General features: G+C 48.3%; 9 protein-coding genes across 9 annotated transcripts; 8 read left to right on the top strand and 1 right to left on the bottom strand.

Moving 5' to 3' along the window:
• Positions 1–561: 561 nt before the first annotated feature.
• Positions 562–1,805, top strand: N7481_006236 (glycoside hydrolase family 12 protein; the record flags this gene model as incomplete). Its single annotated transcript, XM_057265455.1, has 4 exons — positions 562–868; positions 934–992; positions 1,072–1,490; positions 1,559–1,805. The coding sequence occupies 4 exons, from the start codon at positions 562–564 to the stop codon at positions 1,803–1,805; spliced, it is 1,032 nt and encodes a 343-aa protein (XP_057123175.1).
• A 652-nt stretch (positions 1,806–2,457) lies between these two features.
• Positions 2,458–3,435, top strand: N7481_006237 (PhzF family phenazine biosynthesis protein; the record flags this gene model as incomplete). Its single annotated transcript, XM_057265456.1, has 1 exon — positions 2,458–3,435. One exon carries the CDS (start codon positions 2,458–2,460, stop codon positions 3,433–3,435), a length of 978 nt encoding a protein of 325 aa, XP_057123176.1.
• An 868-nt stretch (positions 3,436–4,303) lies between these two features.
• Positions 4,304–5,427, top strand: N7481_006238 (guanine nucleotide-binding protein subunit alpha; the record flags this gene model as incomplete). The annotated part of the gene is made up of 4 exons (XM_057265457.1): positions 4,304–4,519; positions 4,593–4,704; positions 4,758–5,074; positions 5,143–5,427. The coding sequence occupies 4 exons, from the start codon at positions 4,304–4,306 to the stop codon at positions 5,425–5,427; spliced, it is 930 nt and encodes a 309-aa protein (XP_057123177.1).
• A 779-nt stretch (positions 5,428–6,206) lies between these two features.
• Positions 6,207–7,409, top strand: N7481_006239 (uncharacterized protein; the record flags this gene model as incomplete). Its single annotated transcript, XM_057265458.1, has 1 exon — positions 6,207–7,409. One exon carries the CDS (start codon positions 6,207–6,209, stop codon positions 7,407–7,409), a length of 1,203 nt encoding a protein of 400 aa, XP_057123178.1.
• A 760-nt stretch (positions 7,410–8,169) lies between these two features.
• Positions 8,170–9,728, top strand: N7481_006240 (uncharacterized protein; the record flags this gene model as incomplete). Its single annotated transcript, XM_057265459.1, has 3 exons — positions 8,170–8,507; positions 8,572–8,977; positions 9,213–9,728. The coding sequence occupies 3 exons, from the start codon at positions 8,170–8,172 to the stop codon at positions 9,726–9,728; spliced, it is 1,260 nt and encodes a 419-aa protein (XP_057123179.1).
• Positions 9,729–10,576: 848 nt separating this feature from the next.
• On the bottom strand, positions 10,577–11,566 carry N7481_006241 (uncharacterized protein; the record flags this gene model as incomplete). The annotated part of the gene is made up of 1 exon (XM_057265460.1): positions 10,577–11,566. The coding sequence occupies one exon, from the start codon at positions 11,564–11,566 to the stop codon at positions 10,577–10,579; it is 990 nt and encodes a 329-aa protein (XP_057123180.1).
• A 1,313-nt stretch (positions 11,567–12,879) lies between these two features.
• N7481_006242 (uncharacterized protein) lies at positions 12,880–15,004 on the top strand (the record flags this gene model as incomplete). Its single annotated transcript, XM_057265461.1, has 5 exons — positions 12,880–13,139; positions 13,199–13,899; positions 13,957–14,107; positions 14,162–14,618; positions 14,675–15,004. The coding sequence occupies 5 exons, from the start codon at positions 12,880–12,882 to the stop codon at positions 15,002–15,004; spliced, it is 1,899 nt and encodes a 632-aa protein (XP_057123181.1).
• A 999-nt stretch (positions 15,005–16,003) lies between these two features.
• Positions 16,004–16,804, top strand: N7481_006243 (NAD(P)-binding protein; the record flags this gene model as incomplete). Its single annotated transcript, XM_057265462.1, has 1 exon — positions 16,004–16,804. The coding sequence occupies one exon, from the start codon at positions 16,004–16,006 to the stop codon at positions 16,802–16,804; it is 801 nt and encodes a 266-aa protein (XP_057123182.1).
• A 716-nt stretch (positions 16,805–17,520) lies between these two features.
• On the top strand, positions 17,521–18,810 carry N7481_006244 (Saf4/Yju2 family protein; the record flags this gene model as incomplete). Its single annotated transcript, XM_057265463.1, has 3 exons — positions 17,521–17,533; positions 17,589–17,598; positions 17,652–18,810. 3 exons carry the CDS (start codon positions 17,521–17,523, stop codon positions 18,808–18,810), a joined length of 1,182 nt encoding a protein of 393 aa, XP_057123183.1.
• Positions 18,811–18,821: the final 11 nt, after the last annotated feature.

Consider the following 18,821-nt stretch of genomic DNA (forward strand, 5'->3'; position numbering starts at 1 on the left):
TCTTTGTCTCGCAAATTGGCCGGGTGCCTGGTTAACCCACGGTTCCTGCATTTGCCATTGACCAACCGTTGGGCCAACCGTTCTGCCTTCTGACTGGTCGCGTGTGAGAACCAGCCTGCAAATCACCTGCAATCACCAGCAAAGACCCTGCTCGTTGATCCACTTGATCCACCGGGCTCCACCCGGTGGGCCTGCGAGGGGCGACAGGATCAGGTACGACTGCACCCGGTTATCGTGGATCGGAGGATCGGAAGATACATCACACCCACAGCCACCACAGCGGTGTATCTCTGTGTATCTGCAGATACACACAGCTGTAGAGAGAGTCAACCCTCACTGCAACCCCGATAATTCCGGATTTTCAGCCTTGGCAATTACCCTAGGGTACTGTACAATTCTCTTTCTCTCCGATCCTCACTGCTCATTACCGTTTTGGGCCCTTTCCGATCTGCACTGTTTTCACCTCCCCCAGCTCCGAGTCGTCTCTCATTTCCCCGGCTTGACTTTCTTTAACCTTCCTATCCGCATTCCTCTCCAGCATACCAACCTTCATTCCCACACATGGCCTTGTCGTTGATCGTCAACGCCGGCCTCATGGCCCTGCCCATCGGCGGGTGTCTGGGCACGTTATTCGGCATCGACGCTCATCGCGCAGCCAACGGTCAACGCCCACTCTTCGCTCCCAACCCCAATGATCCCGATGAGAATCGTGGTACCGGCGGCAGCACTGGAGGTGGTCAAGATAGCACCGGAGGTGGTTCGGGGTCCAGCGGCGGCGATGTCAGTGACAATGGGATCCAAACTAACCCCTACTGTCAACTCTCATATGGTATCACGCCGCCTTCCAAGGATGGCGAATCTTTCACGCGTGAGTTCTTACTGACCTTGACCTCCCTATCCCATTTTGGAGCGACCGGTTAATCTTTTCAATAGTCAATCCCAATCAGTGGAATGTCAAAAAGGGTTCCGATAAGGGCGCCCTCTGCATGAATGTAAGTGCCTCGACTAGTCCCTCATGAGACTAGACCCCTCGTTAGACCCTATCGCAGATGCTAATCTCGCCCCCAATAGGTCACCACATTCAATAACATGACCTACCCGACCAAATACTCAGCCCCCGACTTCTCCGTCACATGGCAATTCGATCCTGGCCCAGAGACCGACCCTGTGTATGCCTTCCCCAATATTATGGTCGACAAGGTGCTGCCAGTGGGCCTCGACGACATGCAAGAGCTGTACCTCAACGTCCACTGGACCTACGGTGTCGGCGACGAGATCGCAACCACCACCGACGAGTCCGAATTGACCGCCAATAATGTCAACACCAACGTCGCCATCGATATGTTCTTTGACAGCGACAAGGTGACCGCGCAGGACAGCACCAGCGCCAAGTACGAAGTCATGGTGTGGTTCGGCATGTTCGGCCCATCTACCCAACCTCACGGCTATCCCACGGTTGTCACAACCAACACGGTCAATGGAACAAAATTGTAAGTTCACGGGATTCCCAACGACCCCTCCCCCTTGATACCCCGACCGATACTAATTTTTCCCCAAGCAATCTGTACTCCGACAAGAACGCGAATACAAATCAAAATGTCCTGACCTGGGTCGCGGAGCATACGGTCGAAGAGTTCAACGGCGACATCTATCCTCTCATCACCGATCTGTACAATATGACCGGCTCAGTCTACCCATCCAGCACTGACTACCTGGGCTACTTTGGTTTTGGATCGGAAGCCTTCTCTGCCGACAAGAATGTCACGTTCGGGGTCACCAACCTTGAGATCGGCATTAAGACATAATCACACAACACACATGTACATATAGACAGCGCTTCTTTTCCCCACAATATTAATGACTGATACGATCCCACTACTATACCAAGCTTATTTCCAAGCGTTGTACGGAGCAATAGACCCGTTTTCTATACGAGCTAGCGCCGATCCGCGTCAAATTTCGGTGGGGCTAGGCGTTCCATAGTCTCCCCGCTTTGTATCTGACACAACTCAATTCAATCGTCTGTCCATGGGAGCTTTCAAGTTAGTAACATGAATGTATTGTATGCTTTAAGTAGTCATTGACGTACTAAAACTTGAATATACAATGGGTTCTCCAGTGGCGTGTCAATGCGCCGGCGTTGGACGAACCGCATACCGCATTCGGAAAGACGCATTGGGTAGGATGGCACATCGATTGGGATCTCCCGTCCAGATAATCAAGATTATGCAATTGTACACGATTCACTGATTCAAACTCAAAGAAAATAAACTACAATGTAGAACGACATCCATGACTCACGCCAGGACGATATAAGCGTTCCCGCAGCCTTGTCCCCGCATTCCACTCATCAGGACTCTCCCTACTTTGTCCGAACTAGCATGTAGAACTCACCTTTCCCCAACAACAACATCTCCTCTGAATAGAAGCACTGCACTAGAACCACCCCATCCCAACATGGAAAACATAACAGCATACCACTTATCAGTATTCTCATACTCACCCACCACCACCACCAACAAGTCGCAAGGAGGCAACCCAACAACAATCTACCTCGGCAATCCAACTGCAACACAAATGCACTCCCTCGCCAAATCAAACACCCACGAATGCGGCTTCGTACTCACCAACAGCCCCACCACGCCCGACCATGACGATTGTCACCTCGCAATGAGATACTGGGTCCCGAACCACGAAATGGAAATGTGTGGCCATGCAACCGTTGGCGCGATATGGTTACTCAATGAATTGGACCAACTACCCACATCCACCAGTGGAAATGGGACTGAGCTTCGGATCTCTACGAAGTCGGGAATAGTCAATGCGAGAGTTCTGCGTGGGCAGGGGAAGGGAGACGGGAAGGAGTCCAAGGCCACGCGTGTCCTTGTCTCACAGCCTCGAGGCATAGTGCAGGATTTGCCATCTTCTCCCGATGACCCGAACGGGCTGAAAGTCCTTCGTGAAATTGTCGCTGCGCTAGGTCTCGATCTGACTGATCTAGATCTAAGCGGCCTAAAAGTTCAAAACGCATCAACATCCCGAACAAAAACCCTAATACCGCTTCGTAATTTAGAGACTCTTGCATCCATCACCCCGAACCAAGAGTCCATTCGCGCAATCTGTGAGAATATCGGGTCAACAGGTTTATACCCGTACGCCCTTGTCGATGTCAAGGAGCAGATTGTCATGGCGCGCCAGTTCCCGAAGTCTTCGGGGTATATTGAAGATCCGGCGACTGGGATTGCGGCTGCTGCGCTTGCGTTTGGTCTTTTGGATGCTGGGGTTTTGTCTGATGCGCGTAGGTCGGTTTTTGTATGGCAGGGGTGGAAGATGGGGAGGCCTTCGGAGATTGAGGTGGTTTTTCGACAGGAGGGGGGAGGAGGGGGAGGAAGGGTCTGGGGGAATTGTGGGTTGTTGGATTTCTGGGAGGGTTGAATGGTTGGATGTTGATACTGCTGATTTTTGATATGCTATCCTACGCGTGTCAGTGCTGGTTGGTATCTACATGGTAGTTACTAGTAGATAATAGTATTGTGAAAACACGTTGTATGTCTGTCCTCCCAACACTATCTGTACCCGGCCTTCTCAAACAACTTTAGAACTTGAATTCAATTTGAAATTGCTGCGATGATCGGTACCCACCTGGGCACTAGGTAGTCATGTCGCAGCCATTTCAACATGATAGAGAAGCAAAAACAAACTAAAATGACCATTCGCCTTTTTCCAAGCCCCACACACGCCCGGAGACTGACCAACAATATCTTTCTACTGCGCCCAGCACTCTCGTCGGGCGCTCAGCTGTGCCCGGCGATCCCCGACGTTGTTGCCTCCAGGGCGTACTCACCCATGCCTAGATCACTATACCGACCGTGAACCTTTCTGGAACGACGTATTTTCGCATGATTTAGGAGTTGGAACGCCCAACAAGTACCACGTGAAGTGGTAGTTCGCGGCTGTGAGGCTCTGTTACAGCTTGAGTACGTTGTTTATCAACTTGCATCTCTCCTGTAGCGGCCGGATCGCTTTTTTCATACTTGGTAAGAATATCTAATCTAGGTCAATGACCGAGGGCTTCACCACTTTAGGTAAGAAGTGTCTAATATACAGTCTCATTTCCAGATGAGAATGGATTTCCTCTGTTGCGACATGACTGGAAGTCGGGCATTCAAATCGACGGCAGATGCCGAAGCTAGATCGGCGCTTCAGCGCCACAGGGAAATTGAAAAGTACCTCGCGTTGGAAAAAAAAAGATCAAGCAAAATCATCAAGACAGTTTTACTCGGTATATGGCTCTATCTGAGACATGCGAAACTCCACTAACATAGATCTACTAGGCATCAAAGGGTCTGGAAAGTCGACCGTGATAAAGCAAATGCACAGTATCTACTCCAACGGCTTCTCCGAAGAAGAGCGTCATAAATCACGCCCTGTTATATTGAAATACCTTCTGGGTATTTTCAAAACTCTGCTAAGTAACATGGATACGGAGAGAATGTCATTCGGTACAGAGACTGCCAAGGTAGTTGGACCTTATGAAGCTTCGGCAGTATTAATCCCCACATTTGTCACTTCAACTTATCGTTTCATGCTAGTTGTCCGTGGATCTGATTGCCAAAACGGATGCGGATGCTGTCTTCAGCGGAGCTCCAGTAGATGCAGCTATTTGCGATGCCATGAAGAACGTGTGGCTTGATCCTGTAATGGGTACGGTTGTTTCGGAGAACCGCCATATCTATTACCATGACAATTGGATTTAGTAAGTGGCTTCCAAGACCGATTTTGGATGGCAATGCTCAAAGTTCCACCTACTAGTTTTTACAACTCTACCGATCGTCTTACTACTCCCGAATGGCTCCCCAATGAGCAGGATACCCTCCAAGCACGAATTCGGTCACTGGGGGTTACTGAAATTTCCTTCAACATAGGTCCGATCACTTGGGAAATGGTCAAAATAGATAATTGCGGAGCGGGGGTACGGGAAAAGGGACTACACCATTTCGAAGATGTCCATTGCGTGCTTTATGTCGTTCCACTTTCCGATTATGATCAACGTTTGATCGAGGACGATAGTGCGGTATGTTCATACTGTAGTAATCGTGCATATTTTTCCTTCCCCGGTGCTGTTTGCTTATTTTGGTATAGACTATGATGCACGAGATAATACTGGCCTTCGAGTCATCGATCTATTACAACCGATGGTTTAAGGACAAGCCTCTCGTTATATTCTTGAACAAAGTGGATATTTTCAAGGAGAAACTTGCTATTTCACCGCTCTCCGAATATTTCCTGATTTTGAGGGTTCGAATACGGACTTCTCGGCTGCTGCAGGCTATTTTGCTAATCGTTTCCGAACATCGGCAACCGCCAGAGCGAAGGAGCGTCAAGTTTATACATATTTCACAAATGCCACCGACACAGCATCAATGAAGGCTACGATGGAAACTATCAATAGTTCCATAATTTGAGGAGCCTCAGCTCCTTCTTTCTTTTGCTTTACAATGAGCCGAATCAAACAAAGGATGGTAAATCTTTAGTATGGTGTTTCAAGTTCTAGTCCGGCAACTTTAATGCAGCTCGACAGTCTTTAAATACTAGCTGTATATTTTCCCGCTTACGATTCACGAATTTAACCACGCGGTCTTTTCCAATTCCTTATTCATAAACCTTGATATGCAGTAGAAGCGTTCGTGCAAGTGTTTTAAACAGTACTTGCAATCACGTGATATAATCGGCTGTTTCTCGGCTATCGAAACCGACATTTGAGTCACTTTCTTTCCGGAGTGTGTCTTACATGTCTTTTGATTCTAAGGAACCGCATCGATTGGGTTCTTTGAGTTAGAAAAATTCATTCTCGTTAATAGCTCTGAAACCTGTGACTTTCGCCCGTGGGGGAATTCCGTCATCCCATCTCGCCTCGAGACGAACAGCTGTGCATGCGATCTTCGGCAAACATTCCATCAAATTGAATTTGAACGAAGAACAAAGCATCGCCAACATAATATAAACCGACTCTTTCAGCATGCTGATTCAGGGGGTTCAGTCTCTTTGGGGCCTAGTGTACGATATTCGCACGATCTATGGCCTTGCAGTGGCTATATTCTTACTACCCGTCATCTTGATCATTGTTGCACGAAATGGAAATGTTTCGATAACGCACAGGAAGCTCAAGAAGACCCATGAGAAGCAAAGGGGAGTCTGTGAACAATATGGAAGATCAATATCATCCCATGTTCGGCCTCCCGGAAACTACTAGAAACATCGGGCTACCACGGATAAAAGCACTCTATCTCCACCCCGTCAAGTCTTGCGGACCCATTGAGGTCGATTGTGCTGTACTCACCAAGACTGGATTCCTCTTTGATCGATGTTTCGCATTCGCAACGGGCCCCCTTGACGACGGTCCCGACTTGACCGAGAAATGGCGGTTTATCAGTCAGCGCACTAAGCCTGCCATGTCCATGATTGAGACTGAAATATGGCTTCCTACCGTGGGTGATCATGTTGGCTATCTGGTCATGTTGTTTCCAAACCCGGAAAACCCTTCTTGGGCCGATAGACTTGAGACGCTTTTTCGCACTTGGGATCTATCCGCCATTCCCAAAGTATCACTCTTCGTACCCCTCGATGTTATAGCTGAAAGCTTCGACGGCTACGTAACGAAGCCGAAGGCCTTCACTATTCATTCTCGTGAAGCCATGGGCCTCGATATGGGGGAGCTTCCTTCTGTCGCAACAGCCATTCCCACGCTGAAAAAGTTCTTAAAAATCCCTCATAACCAAGGCCTGTCGCTTTTCAGGTGTACTGAAGATACCCTAGTCCGCACTGATAAAAACCTCGCACCGCTCGAACACATCGGCACACCGGCCGTCCATGGATACACAGATCAGCAACCTATCAACATAAACAGTCTATCCTCCGTTCAAGCCGTGTCCGAACTCCTCCCCGCCGAAAACCAACCCTTGAATGCACTTCGTTTTCGGGCAAATATTTGGATTGAGAATTCCGCCGCTTACGATGAAGAGACGTGGAAACGCTATGCCATCTTGCCAAAGGATCCTCGTGACATGTCAAAAGCCCCGGCAGTCCCAACTCTCTCTGTTGTATGCCGGACTTCGCGATGCACAATGCCCAACGTTGACCCGGAGAAGGGAGTCTTTGATACGGATAACGCGCCTCCGGATAGGAAGAAAGGAAAGCCACAACCAAGCACAACCTTGGTACAGCACCGTACCGTTGAAGATGGGAACAAACAGGCGCTCGGATACCTCGGCATGCATTGCGTTCCAGAGGATTGGTGTTTGAAAATGGCCAATGATGGTGGTCAAGGCTTGTGTGTTCGGGTCGGTGATGAGATCGAGGTTCTTGAACGGGGGATACATCTATATGGATCCACTGGTGGTGATTACTAGGAGTCGCCGGTTTTCTATCACGTTATTTTTCCTATATAAATTATAAGATGCTGTGCTTTGAAGCGAGTACGATTTCGGTCATTCTGGATGCTTCATATTATCGGTTTCTTCAGTAACTAAGCGCAAATTTGAAAATTTCGCTTTGATCCTTCAGATCATCTTGTCTTGTCCAAAATCAGGATTCAAAAATCAAGTACTGGTTCTTCATACTAGATGAAAGAAAAAAAAACTAATAACCAAACTTGCTTTCTCGGGAATCAGGCGTAGGTCGGGTTGGGAGTTGAAAGAAACTATACGTGAATTCCTTTTTTTTTTGTAATTGGGCTCTTAGAAATCAATCTGTTTCACTAAGTGTCGTAAATTTCATCTTACTAGAGAACGGCATACCTTAACCTTTGCTTTGAATATATGCCTACGAAGGCGAGGGTTGTTAGCACTTAGCCCCGCCATACATAGCGTCGAGAAACAACGTACACCATAGAAGTGGCAAAATATCATTGGATAAGTGACAAAAATAGACACAGCGTACCACTCTTGTCAATGAAATAAAGGGATATTATCTTCAGATGAAACAAATGTTGATAAATGAACTTGATGAAAGAAGGTCCCCGAATGACCCAAAAACCTCCCCTTTGAACAAAAGCATAACTATGCGATGCAGCGGCCCCAGCCAGCACTCTCATCTTCTCATCTACTTATTTTCCTACTATTGACCAGATTTTAATTTGCTAAGTCCAAATCTGACTCGATCTTCTTCAAAATGCCTCGCCGCCGCGAAACGACGCCACGTCCTAGACAGGATCAAAAACGGCGACGAGATACTTCTCCAGAACCATCGAGCTCCCCGCCTCCAGCCAAGAAAGGTGGTACAGGGAAGGGCAAAGATCACCTCAAGGGAACTGGTGGATCTCAAGGAACTTCACGAACTACCGTGACACGCAGCTCTCTTCGTCGGCCTTCCCCGCTGTCGCAGGAGGTGCAGACAGCTGAAAGTAGCGAATATAAAAGATGGCCCCGTCAAGATCCGCCCATCACCAACGTGAATGATATTCCCAAAAGCTGGAAGTGGCACCCGAATGAGCCTGATCTTGATCCAAAGTCTGCTTGTCCTCTAATCCCACTTCCGTGAACAATCAGAACTAAATTTATCCTTGTAATATAGTGACATTGATGGCCATATTGCCCGAAACCGCGAGCGTATCGAGGATGGAATTCTGCCTGCAGTCTTCGAAATACGACTGAAGCAATATGAAGCGAGGAAAAAATACATAGATGATATGATTGCGTCAGAGCCTGCAGGCCTCGACAAGGCTGTGGTCACTCGACTAAATACTCTGAAGACTATGAAGACGATTCTCGAACGAGATGGCGATGAGAGAGAGCAGCTTCCCAATGTCAACGCTCTCATCAAAGCTTATAGATCGGGAAAGCTTACCTGGTCCCATGAGGCAAAAGTCACCTACTGGAACAAAGGGAAGCAGCTATCTAAGCCAAAGGACTTCAGATTTGACGATTTACTCGACTTTCATAAAAAGCATGACACAGGAAAGGGCTTCTGGGTTGAAGGGGTGAATCCATTTTTTCCCTTTCCCCTTAATTCTCATATTCACAGCCGAAAGTTTTCAGCTAACCTCTACGGCGCGTGATCGCTAGTTTTCAGGTCCGGAACCTAAACGCCTAATGGCCCATATGCGTATCCCCGCGAACCCGGCGACCAATATATGGCCCACCCATACGGTATGAATGGGCCTCTAGAAAGAAAAATGGAATATCATCGTACTAATTATTTTTGAATTTTCTTAGATTTGGTTTGAGCTCAGAGCTCCAGGTGTGACTGGCATGTATTGGAGCATGGATTTCTTGGAGGATACCGGGGCAAATACAATGACTATCTGGGATACCGACCTCGATCAATTGATCCAATTCAATGGGAATCCAGTTCCAGTGCCTATTTGCCTGGGAGAAACGGTTATCCACACCGCAAGCGATACTGTTGTAAAAAAGTCGGTTATCGTTGAAGCTAGGGTTACGGCGGGAGAAATGAGAACCAAATGGTTTACACTAGAGGCTATTGTGAGACAGGCTCCTCGGAAGGGCGAATCGGCTTGGAGACTCAGCGGTTCGTGGTGGAGGGAGGCTTTATATACAGCATCGTTTCCAGACAGTCAGAGAGATTTAATTGCTTGTGACAATTACTGGGAGTTTCTTAAATTGGTACCGGATGTCAATCCGAACAATGTGATACCTATTTCGCCTCCTAAGCGAGGTGATAATGTTCCTGGAAGACCACGGGGGAATGCTTTCGATCTATTTCTCTAGTGGCCAGTTCTAGATCTTTCAATTTTGGTATGGCTAGTAGAGGGTTGCGATTTAGTTTTCTTTGGTGGGAGACTGGTAAAGTTGTGTGCGTGGATCTTGGCTTTTTTCTCTCTCTTATGTCGTTTAGTACAACTAGGACAGAACTTTTCAATAGACACAAACTACTACTGAGGTACTGAATGTCAGTAATATTTATCAACTTGAATACCATACCACTAGTACTTGATCCTAACAAATCAGGGTATTGAGTAGGATACTGGGTAGAATACTGGGTCGTATGATGTTTACATCTTTGATACTATCTAACTGCTACTTATACCACTGATATACTACTAGTAGTCACTCGGTATGAGACTGCCAAAGCTAGGAAATAATGATATCATTGATTCATAACTATGAGTTTTGGCTTGTGCTTGAACTTGTGACACTAGATATTTGTTGCGATATTCAAATTCTATCCTCCCATCTGACGTTTGACCGGATTGCTGTATCTCAGGGCACATGCAAACTCAGAGACGATTTTGCTTGCAACGTCTGCAAACGTGTAGATGGCAGTTGTTACATTCGTAGATGAACTTGGGTAGAACAAAATTGCATTGCTCACATCTGAATTCCCCACCTGGCATCGCCCAGCCCTGGCGGTGATCACACTCGTGGCGTTGTCGCAACATCTCGACCACCTCATTCACAATGGCAACCCCTGGCATAGCATTATTTCGAGCTGCAATTCGGTTGGCACGGTCAAACAAGCGACGCTCATCCCATATCGGGCAGGTGCATGTTTGCCACTTCTTGCCACAAACGTAGCAGAATTCGTATCTGCAACGGCAGCTAGAATGATAGCAAGGTCAGTTGCAGTACCAAAGTGGATTGATCAGATAATAATTACGTGATATGGTTGCAGTCCGTGTCAAGCTCCACAAGATTCCGGCACTTAAAACAACGCTTCCAACCCTCGGCCTCCGCCAGTTGGAATACCGGGTCCAGCTTTGTAACGCACTTTCCTGGTGTGTGAAAGTCCTCTTTGCAGAGTATGCATGTTTGGTGCTTACACTCTTGGCATGTGCCACAGTTGCCTTGCTTCCGGTTGGGGGTATGTACGCTGAGCAAGTTTGCTTTGAGCAGTACGTTCGAGAAGTATCGCTGATCTCGATGTTTTTTGCCTCTACTCTGCGCGAGGTCTCCGGCCCGATAAGTGTTCGCACAGGCTCCAGGGGCATAGGTATACGGCAGCAACGTGGTGGGAACAGAGATTCGTCTTTCAGGGAAGCCGAGAAAAGCTGAATAAGGCAGACCTGGCAATAGTAGTGTGAGCAAGGTGCTTCGACCATTGTGAAAAAGATGCCTTGCTCGCCGCATGCAACGCATTCGAGACTGGCTTGCTTGCTTTCATTTCCATTTCCATTTTCATCCTTAGAGATATCCACTGCACTGCGCTTCAAATCAGGCTTTTCTTCGGCCATGATTGTTCCAACCACCCGGCACATCTGTTGCTCGTACAATGAGGGTGACGATTGGTCTTCGGCTGCCGGCGCCATATTCCCGCTCATGTGTAGAGCTATCCGTCGATCAGTCCGCGATCGATCTTCTTCCTTGAGAATGGCTGAGATGAGGGCGGCGTCAGCTCGGGGAACTCGTGCCACCTTGAGGGCGAGTTGACGGTCATGGATAGATGCGTCTACATCGTCGATCTCTTTTTTCCATTGTTCAAGAGCGAATTGTTCGTCGGTGATCGTAACGAAGTCGGTGGGGTTATGGGGCTTGGCCGTTGTTCCCAATATCTCTTTGAGATCGTCCTTCATCAGCTTCAAGCTCTCTGCGTATATTTTACAGCCCATTTTGATGGCCTCCGGTCATGGAAAACAATCAGTGAATAGCTTCTCGACGCGGGAGTGGCGATCGCACTAGTACCGTGAGAGTTGAATATCACCAGAAGTTCGGCTCGATTAGCGGAATGAGAGTAGGTACTACTAGACAACAATATGTGAGTAGACAACAACTTGAATGTGAAGGGGAAGGGGAAGGGGAAGGTGAGGAAGGTGAGGAAGGTAGGAAGGTAGGAACCTTGGAAGTGAAGCAGTGAAGCAGGAGCGTTCCCAGCGCGCCTCAGATTCGATAGGCAGCCAGGAATTGCGGTGAATAGGACAGTACTATTAGTAGCCAGGGCAATTTAAGCTGACTGCCTAGTAGTAGTATATAATCAGCCTTTAAGGACCTTAGCCTCTTCAAGTTGGATAAGTTAAAGATAGCACCTAATAAATGCCCTAACTAGTACCTAAAGCAGTACTGTAAAGCAAACTTGAAACTAATATTAGGAATCTTAGAAGCTACAATAAGTATACTCGGTTAGGTACCCGGGAAGATTCAAGTTTGAAACCCGAATGAATGTGTATTGAGATAGTACCATAGGCCACAAAACCTTTGCTAGAAATTGGCAACTATTACTGAGCCGTAGGCAGTCTCATACAAATTTACTAGGATCATCGCCGGCACTCTGGGGAAAAGGAGAAAGCTACTACCTGATGTCATACTTCGAGCTTCTTAGGTGCCTGAGGCTGCCAGGAACGAGAATACATACTTGTAGACTAACACGTGATAGGTCGAGACCTGATTGACATATGATTTACTGTAGAGCTGTACATAGAGTACTATGTACTCCAGGGCTATTCGTCCGGGATCATGGTAGCGCGTGGGTCTTCCCTTTCGATAGTCTCCCGATTGTCACCGTGAATCTGGCAAGGAAATAGAAATTCAGACATCCCCACAGCCTCGGAACAAAAGATGAAATCAGAGAATGCTCCACTCGCGGCGCGGCGCCCTGGCCCATTGCATCATCGCCTCCCCGGCTCCCAGATCTCGTGCATCCACTGCTCGTGGCTTCAAGGATCGCCCCATCGATCGGTCGATCCAGCTATACTTGAAATTTGCGTGGACGCTGATCTTTGTTTGCTCAACATGAAATACTATCCATTCGTCCACAATTTCAGCCTAACCATGGATAGCCTTCAATAAACGATTCCTAGTCAGCTCCTGCGGAATCTAGGGCTAGTCATGGCTGAGCGATCATCCTGCATTCTTAAAAGGCTCTTTGCCCTGAGAACTTCCCTTGGGAGAGTAACTAGAATCTTTGCGCATTGTCGTCATTGTCACTATGGAGATCCCTGACATTCCCGACAATCGTCCACACAAGTCACCTTCGGTGCTGTCGTACTCACCGACCATTGTCCTTGATGGCGCGACAGACTATGGGTTTGAATCGCAACCCAAGGACAGCGACTACCAGGACATGCGAAAAGCTCCGCCGGTAGATACGCCGCAAGACATGCGCCAGGAAGTTACCCAAGATCTCAGTACGCCAGAGCCACAAGAAAAGCCGAAGGAACTGAACGCAATGCCGAATGGCACAGAACAGTGAGACAAAGATCTGCAATGCAAAGTTGCAGGAACCCGCCGCTAACCTAATGGCGTAGTCTTCCTCCCCCACCTAGCAGCGACGGCGACGTCGACGAGCTTCGTCCCAAGTCATCGCTCAAAACCCTTCGCCGAAATTTCGCACTAAATGAGCTCCCACTGCTCCAAGCGACGAACCCATACGATGGTTCTGAGCAATTCAATCCGGTCAACGAGGAGGATGGCGACACATTCGACTTGGTTGCTCCATGGGAGGGCGATGCGGCCCCACTGCACTCTCTTGAGCGCCAAGCGGATACGATGTTTTCGCCCGACCATATGCTAACCATCTTGCGAAATCCGCGCTATTTGGCGCGCTTTCGGAATTTCCTGGTCTCGGAGCGCCCGAGGTCTATTCCCACATTGACATATTATCTTAATGCCTGCAAGGCGCTGAAAGCAATCCAATATGCAAATTCCCTTGTACGATTGTCGGTAGATGTGCCGACGGCCGGGATTGAGCAGGCTCAAGAACCCGTTGGCCTAACTACAAACACAGCACTCGAAGCCCGTGTTCAGGATGCACTGAATGCTCTGACTGCAGAGGAGCTTCCCGCATTCATCACAGCGACATGTATCAACATCACGAGCAAAGTTGTCGAGGAACGCGTGCGAGGAACCCTGCCAGACAAGTTCCAGGGAACATCAGACGCCCTGGCGGAAGTATTCTGTTTGACAGACCCCTCGCGCCCCGATAACCCAATTATCTTTGCATCGGGAGGTAAGTAATTCACTGCCTTGAGTATTGAGGAAAAATTGGCGTCTAACATCTGCTCAGAATTCCACCGCACTACGCAATACGGCATGGACTACGTCCTTGGACGAAACTGCCGCTTCTTGCAAGGCCCCAAGACAAACCCTAACAGTGTCCGACGCATTCGCGAAGGCATCCAGTCAGGTCGACATCACTCAGAGTTGTTCCTTAATTAGTAGGTCACTTGCTTCTCTGCCTTCTCAACCCAAAAGCTAACGATAGACGAAAGCCGCCGCGATGGCTCTCCATTCATGAATCTGCTTCAATGCGCACCGCTTTGCGACAGCCAAGGAAAAATTCGGTATTTCATTGGAGCTCAAATTGACGTTTCAGGCTTAGCGATGGAGGGCGCGCAAATGGAATCTCTCCAAGATTTGCAGGACCGAAAAACTTCAGAAGAGGAAGAGGAAGAGAAAGAGGAAGAAGCTTCCCAGCAAGATGATGTATCGCACCTCAAACCTAAGCCAAAAAGCGAATTCCAAGAACTGGGTGAACTGTTCAGTCCCCGGGAGCTGCAGAATGTGCACAATTACGGAGGCAATCTGTTCCACCCTGTGGCCGACCGACTCAACCCAAAGAATAGCCGCCTGTGGATCCAAAGCCCTGAGGGCGAGAGCGAGTCTCGGTTAGGGGTCCCATCATCTGTTTCCAATGGCGGAGGCTCTTTGACTGGTGTCTACAAACATGTAAGCATACCCGCAAGCTCAACCTCCTTTAGATATGCTAATCGCGTTTGGTATAGTACCTTCTTGTCCGACCATACCCATCACTCCGCATTCTCTTTACATCGCCCTCCCTTCAAATCCCCGGTATGCTTCAATCGTCATTCCTATCCCGTATTGGCGACTCGGGACCCAAGCGTGATAGCATTCTACATGCCATGATGGCCGGACGCAGTGTCACAGCTCGGATTAAGTGGGTAAACCGCTTCAGTGATCATGGTCGGCATCGCTGGATCCATTGTACGCCGTTGCTGGCGAATAATGGAGAAGTGGGAGTTTGGATGGTGGTGGTTATCGATGATGAAGATGAAAGTATGGTACGGTGGAGTGGAAATTGGCCGAGTGCCTAGTGCTTAACGAAAACTTGACTTTCTTGTATATACTTCGCTTATTGTATATTATCTTAAACACATGAATAATCCTACGAACTTTATCAAGAGTTTCGAGCTATTGATAACGAGTATTGCTATAATATTCAGAGCCTAGTCTCTACGCAATAAACCCCGTAATTTCAGACTACACAGTAGAGATTTAGTACACATTATACGGCTTGGGATTTTACCAAGTTATATACTACTCAGCACCCCAAATTGTTAGGATCAAGTAATTTGTAGTATAGGTCATGGTAGAATAGCTTCCCTGGGGGAGCGACAGAGCCTTCTAGGGAACACTACTAATTTTAGTACTAGTAGTAGAAACACTGGGTCGATTGCGGCTATAGAGAACCACAAGCAGCCGGTGTGAATATCAGGTCCACTCACTGTTTTCAATGAGCCCGGGTAAATTGGATCAGTAAACTTCATCCCAGTTATAAATGTTGTATATAGTCATGTCCCTATGAAATTTCTAATAAACCCTTATATTAATAAGCTTAATTTCCTCAATATATATCCAACAGCACATACAGCAACCTAAAAAAGCTCTATTATTACTGCAAGCTTTACAGGCTCTGGTTGCAAATACGGCCACAATTGGCAAATGAGACCAATATGGCAACAACATCGGCACCTCCGCGCGCAGCAAGATCGGCCAATGAGAGGGCGCCACAGCGTTGTGGCAATTGCCGCGAGATAGGGCATAAGCGTAATAGGTGCCCGCTTAATAAAAGTACTTAGTTTTTGCAATTTAATTAGTGTTGGTGGGTTTATTCATATAAAACGTAGTTGTGGTGGAGATGGGTGTCCGGATAGCTCGGGTGGCCGACCCATGAAACACGTTATACTCCACGACGGACTTAACATGGGCCATCTGACTATATCCGAGATGTTCCCCTTCGGATATAAATAGGACCCCAGGTCTCGAGTAAATTTCTTCTCGAGTCAAGCAAACTGTGTTACTATTTCTACATAATGGCCTCCTCGTCCCTAAAGTATACTTCCAAGCTTGTCGGCCAGCGGGTCCTGGTGTTTGGAGGCACGTCCGGCATTGGGTTCTGTGTCGCCGAAGCAGCCTTCGAGCATGGCGCCCACCTCATAATTTCCAGCTCGAATCAAAGCAAGCTCGACAAGACAGTTACTAGGCTGAAAGAAACCTACCCCTCTCAGAGTGAAAAGCAAACCATCACTACTCACGTCTGCGACTTAGCCGATGCCGCGAACCTCGATGCCAACATCCAGTCTCTTTTCGAAGAAGCCACCAACTTCGGCACCGTCAAGCTTAACCATGTTGCTTTTACCGCGGGCGACATGCTCAGTCGACCACCTCTGGAAGGGTTGACTCCCGATGTCATCTATAGCGGCATAAATGTCCGCTTCGTCGCCCCGGCCGTGATGGCCAAATACATCCACAAATACGTGGAGCTCTCCCCAGCTAGCTCTTTCACTATTACCAGTGGTGTACGCAGTCAGAAACCAGCACCGGGTTGGACTATGGCTACAGCCATTAGCTCTGCTGCTGAGGGTCTTGCTCGCGGTCTTGCTGTGGATCTCAAGCCTATCCGGGTGAATGCCGTTGCTCCCGGTGCGGTGCACACGGAGCTTTTTTCTCTTTTCCCGGATCTTGACGGTGCTCTGGAAATTTTCCGACAAGCATCGACCACTGGTACAGTTGGTAAACCGGAGGATTTGGCGGAAAGCTACCTTTATTTGATGAAAGATCAGTTCGTGACTGGCACCGTGATCCAGTCCAATGGTGGTTGTCTGCTTGTTTAAGTGATTGTAATCTTAATTTTCAAAGTTCAATTTATTTCCTAGATGAAATTGTAATGGAATTTTGATCCATTAAACACTTTCATAGCAAAGCAAGGTGTATATTACCCATTTAGTGTGGTGTGGGGGCAGCAAACGGATTGAAAGGCACGAGGACTAGGTAGAAGGACAACAGCAACAAATGAAACAAAGGGAAGGAAGGGAAAGAAAACAAACCAAATGAATACCTTGTCCCAGTTTTGACCTGCGACCTGGAAAAAACAAACAAAAAGACAAGGTAGGCACGCATCGGTCCCTGTGCGCCTCTTCAAAGTCTCCTCACTCTTCCCCCCGAATGATCAAGGCCAATACCATTAGACCATTCGGAGGCTTATTGCCCAGAGAGACTGTTTTGACAGACATTCTTAACCGATACTTCGCCCACTATTTGATTTATCCTCAGCTGTCCCCATTCTCCCTTCTCCCTCTGCGAGATCGCCAACATGTCATTGTATAGACGAGTATAGACACTCGGGCCCTTCAAATGCCATTAGGTAAGCACTCTTAAATCCGTTAACTTCGGCCCGCCCGCCGCCACGTCAGATTCCGCCCGGCGAGCTCTTTGGCTTCTGCAGCCGCGCTGGTCGAGGTGGGCAGTCCACAGGCTTTGAGAGAACACTCGTTCACCTTTATATCACCATACACTCTACAGGGCCTCGTCAGAGCCCACCTACCCCACCATGCAGGGCTTCAGTGAGTACCCAGTTCCGCCATACACGAGGGAGTCAAAGAGCTAACTGGTCTACAGATATGGGACGGTCAGTCGCAAAATGGGAATCATGGCAATAATTTTCCACTGACACAACCACAGATATGTCCCACCGGACCAAGAAGGCATCACCTCCGCGAATAAACTGGCCGGCAAGCACCCTCTCGGTGCCCGCGCCCGACACCTCCACACGACCGGCGCCCTGATCGTTCGATTCGAGATGCCATTCGCAGTATGGTGCACAACCTGCAAGCCGAATGAGACTATAATCGGACAAGGCGTTCGCTTCAATGCGGAGAAAAAAAAGGTCGGGAACTACCATTCGACGCCGGTGTACAGCTTTCGCATGAAACACACAGTATGCGGTGGGTGGATTGAGATTCGGACCGATCCGCAACACACCGCATATGTGGTTGTGGAAGGTGGGAGGAAGCGTGATACCGGCGATGATAAAGAGGCACAACCTGGGGAGATTGTTATTCGGCCATGGGGTTTGGGCGAGCAGGACCCTGCTGAGAAAGATCCGTTTGCCAAGCTTGAAGGGAAGGTAGAGGATAAGCAACGGGCGCAGACTGAGTCGAGACGGATATTGGAGTTGCAGGAGCGCCAAAATAGAGATTGGGAGGATCCTTATGAGAAATCGAGACGATTGCGGCGCTCATTCCGGACTGAACGAAAGGGTCTTGAAAAGGCGGCGGCGAATCGAGAGGCGCTGCAGGATAAAATGAGTCTGGGGATTGAACTTGTTGATGAAACTGAAGAAGATCGCCAACGGGCTGGATTGGTTGATTTTGGTGATGACCAGTCTGCTATCGGGACTGATGCTTTTCGAGCTACAAGAACCCGCCCTATGTTTGAGGCATCTGTTCCCGAAACACCCTCCGGGGCAAAATCGCAGAAAACAAAACGCAGCTTCAGGGAAACAAAGGCTGATAAATTGGCTGCACGGCACAAAGCGTCCCTACGCCATGAGTTAACTGGAAATACGCGTGCTGTCGTGGATCCCTTTCTGAAGGATGTTAGTGCGAGTGAAGACATCTGGAAACCGGGTATTAAGAGGAGAAAGACCGCGAGCAACACTCCCGGCTCTCAAAAAATGACACACTTCGTTTCTAAACCCGAGGAAGGTGACCATACGCCAAAGTCTGAGACTGGTTCAGTCACACCCGAGACCGACTCGCCAAGCGTGGACGTTGACAGGGATGCTCTATCTAAGACATCACTTCCAATACTTGTTGGATACACTTCTGACTCGGAATGAAAGAAAAAAAA

The sequence above is a fragment of the Penicillium waksmanii genome (assembly GCF_028829765.1).
Source record: "Penicillium waksmanii strain IBT 27052 chromosome Unknown utg000005l:1.0-5232799.0:1.0-5237142.0, whole genome shotgun sequence".
In the NCBI taxonomy this organism is placed as follows: domain Eukaryota; kingdom Fungi; phylum Ascomycota; class Eurotiomycetes; order Eurotiales; family Aspergillaceae; genus Penicillium; species Penicillium waksmanii.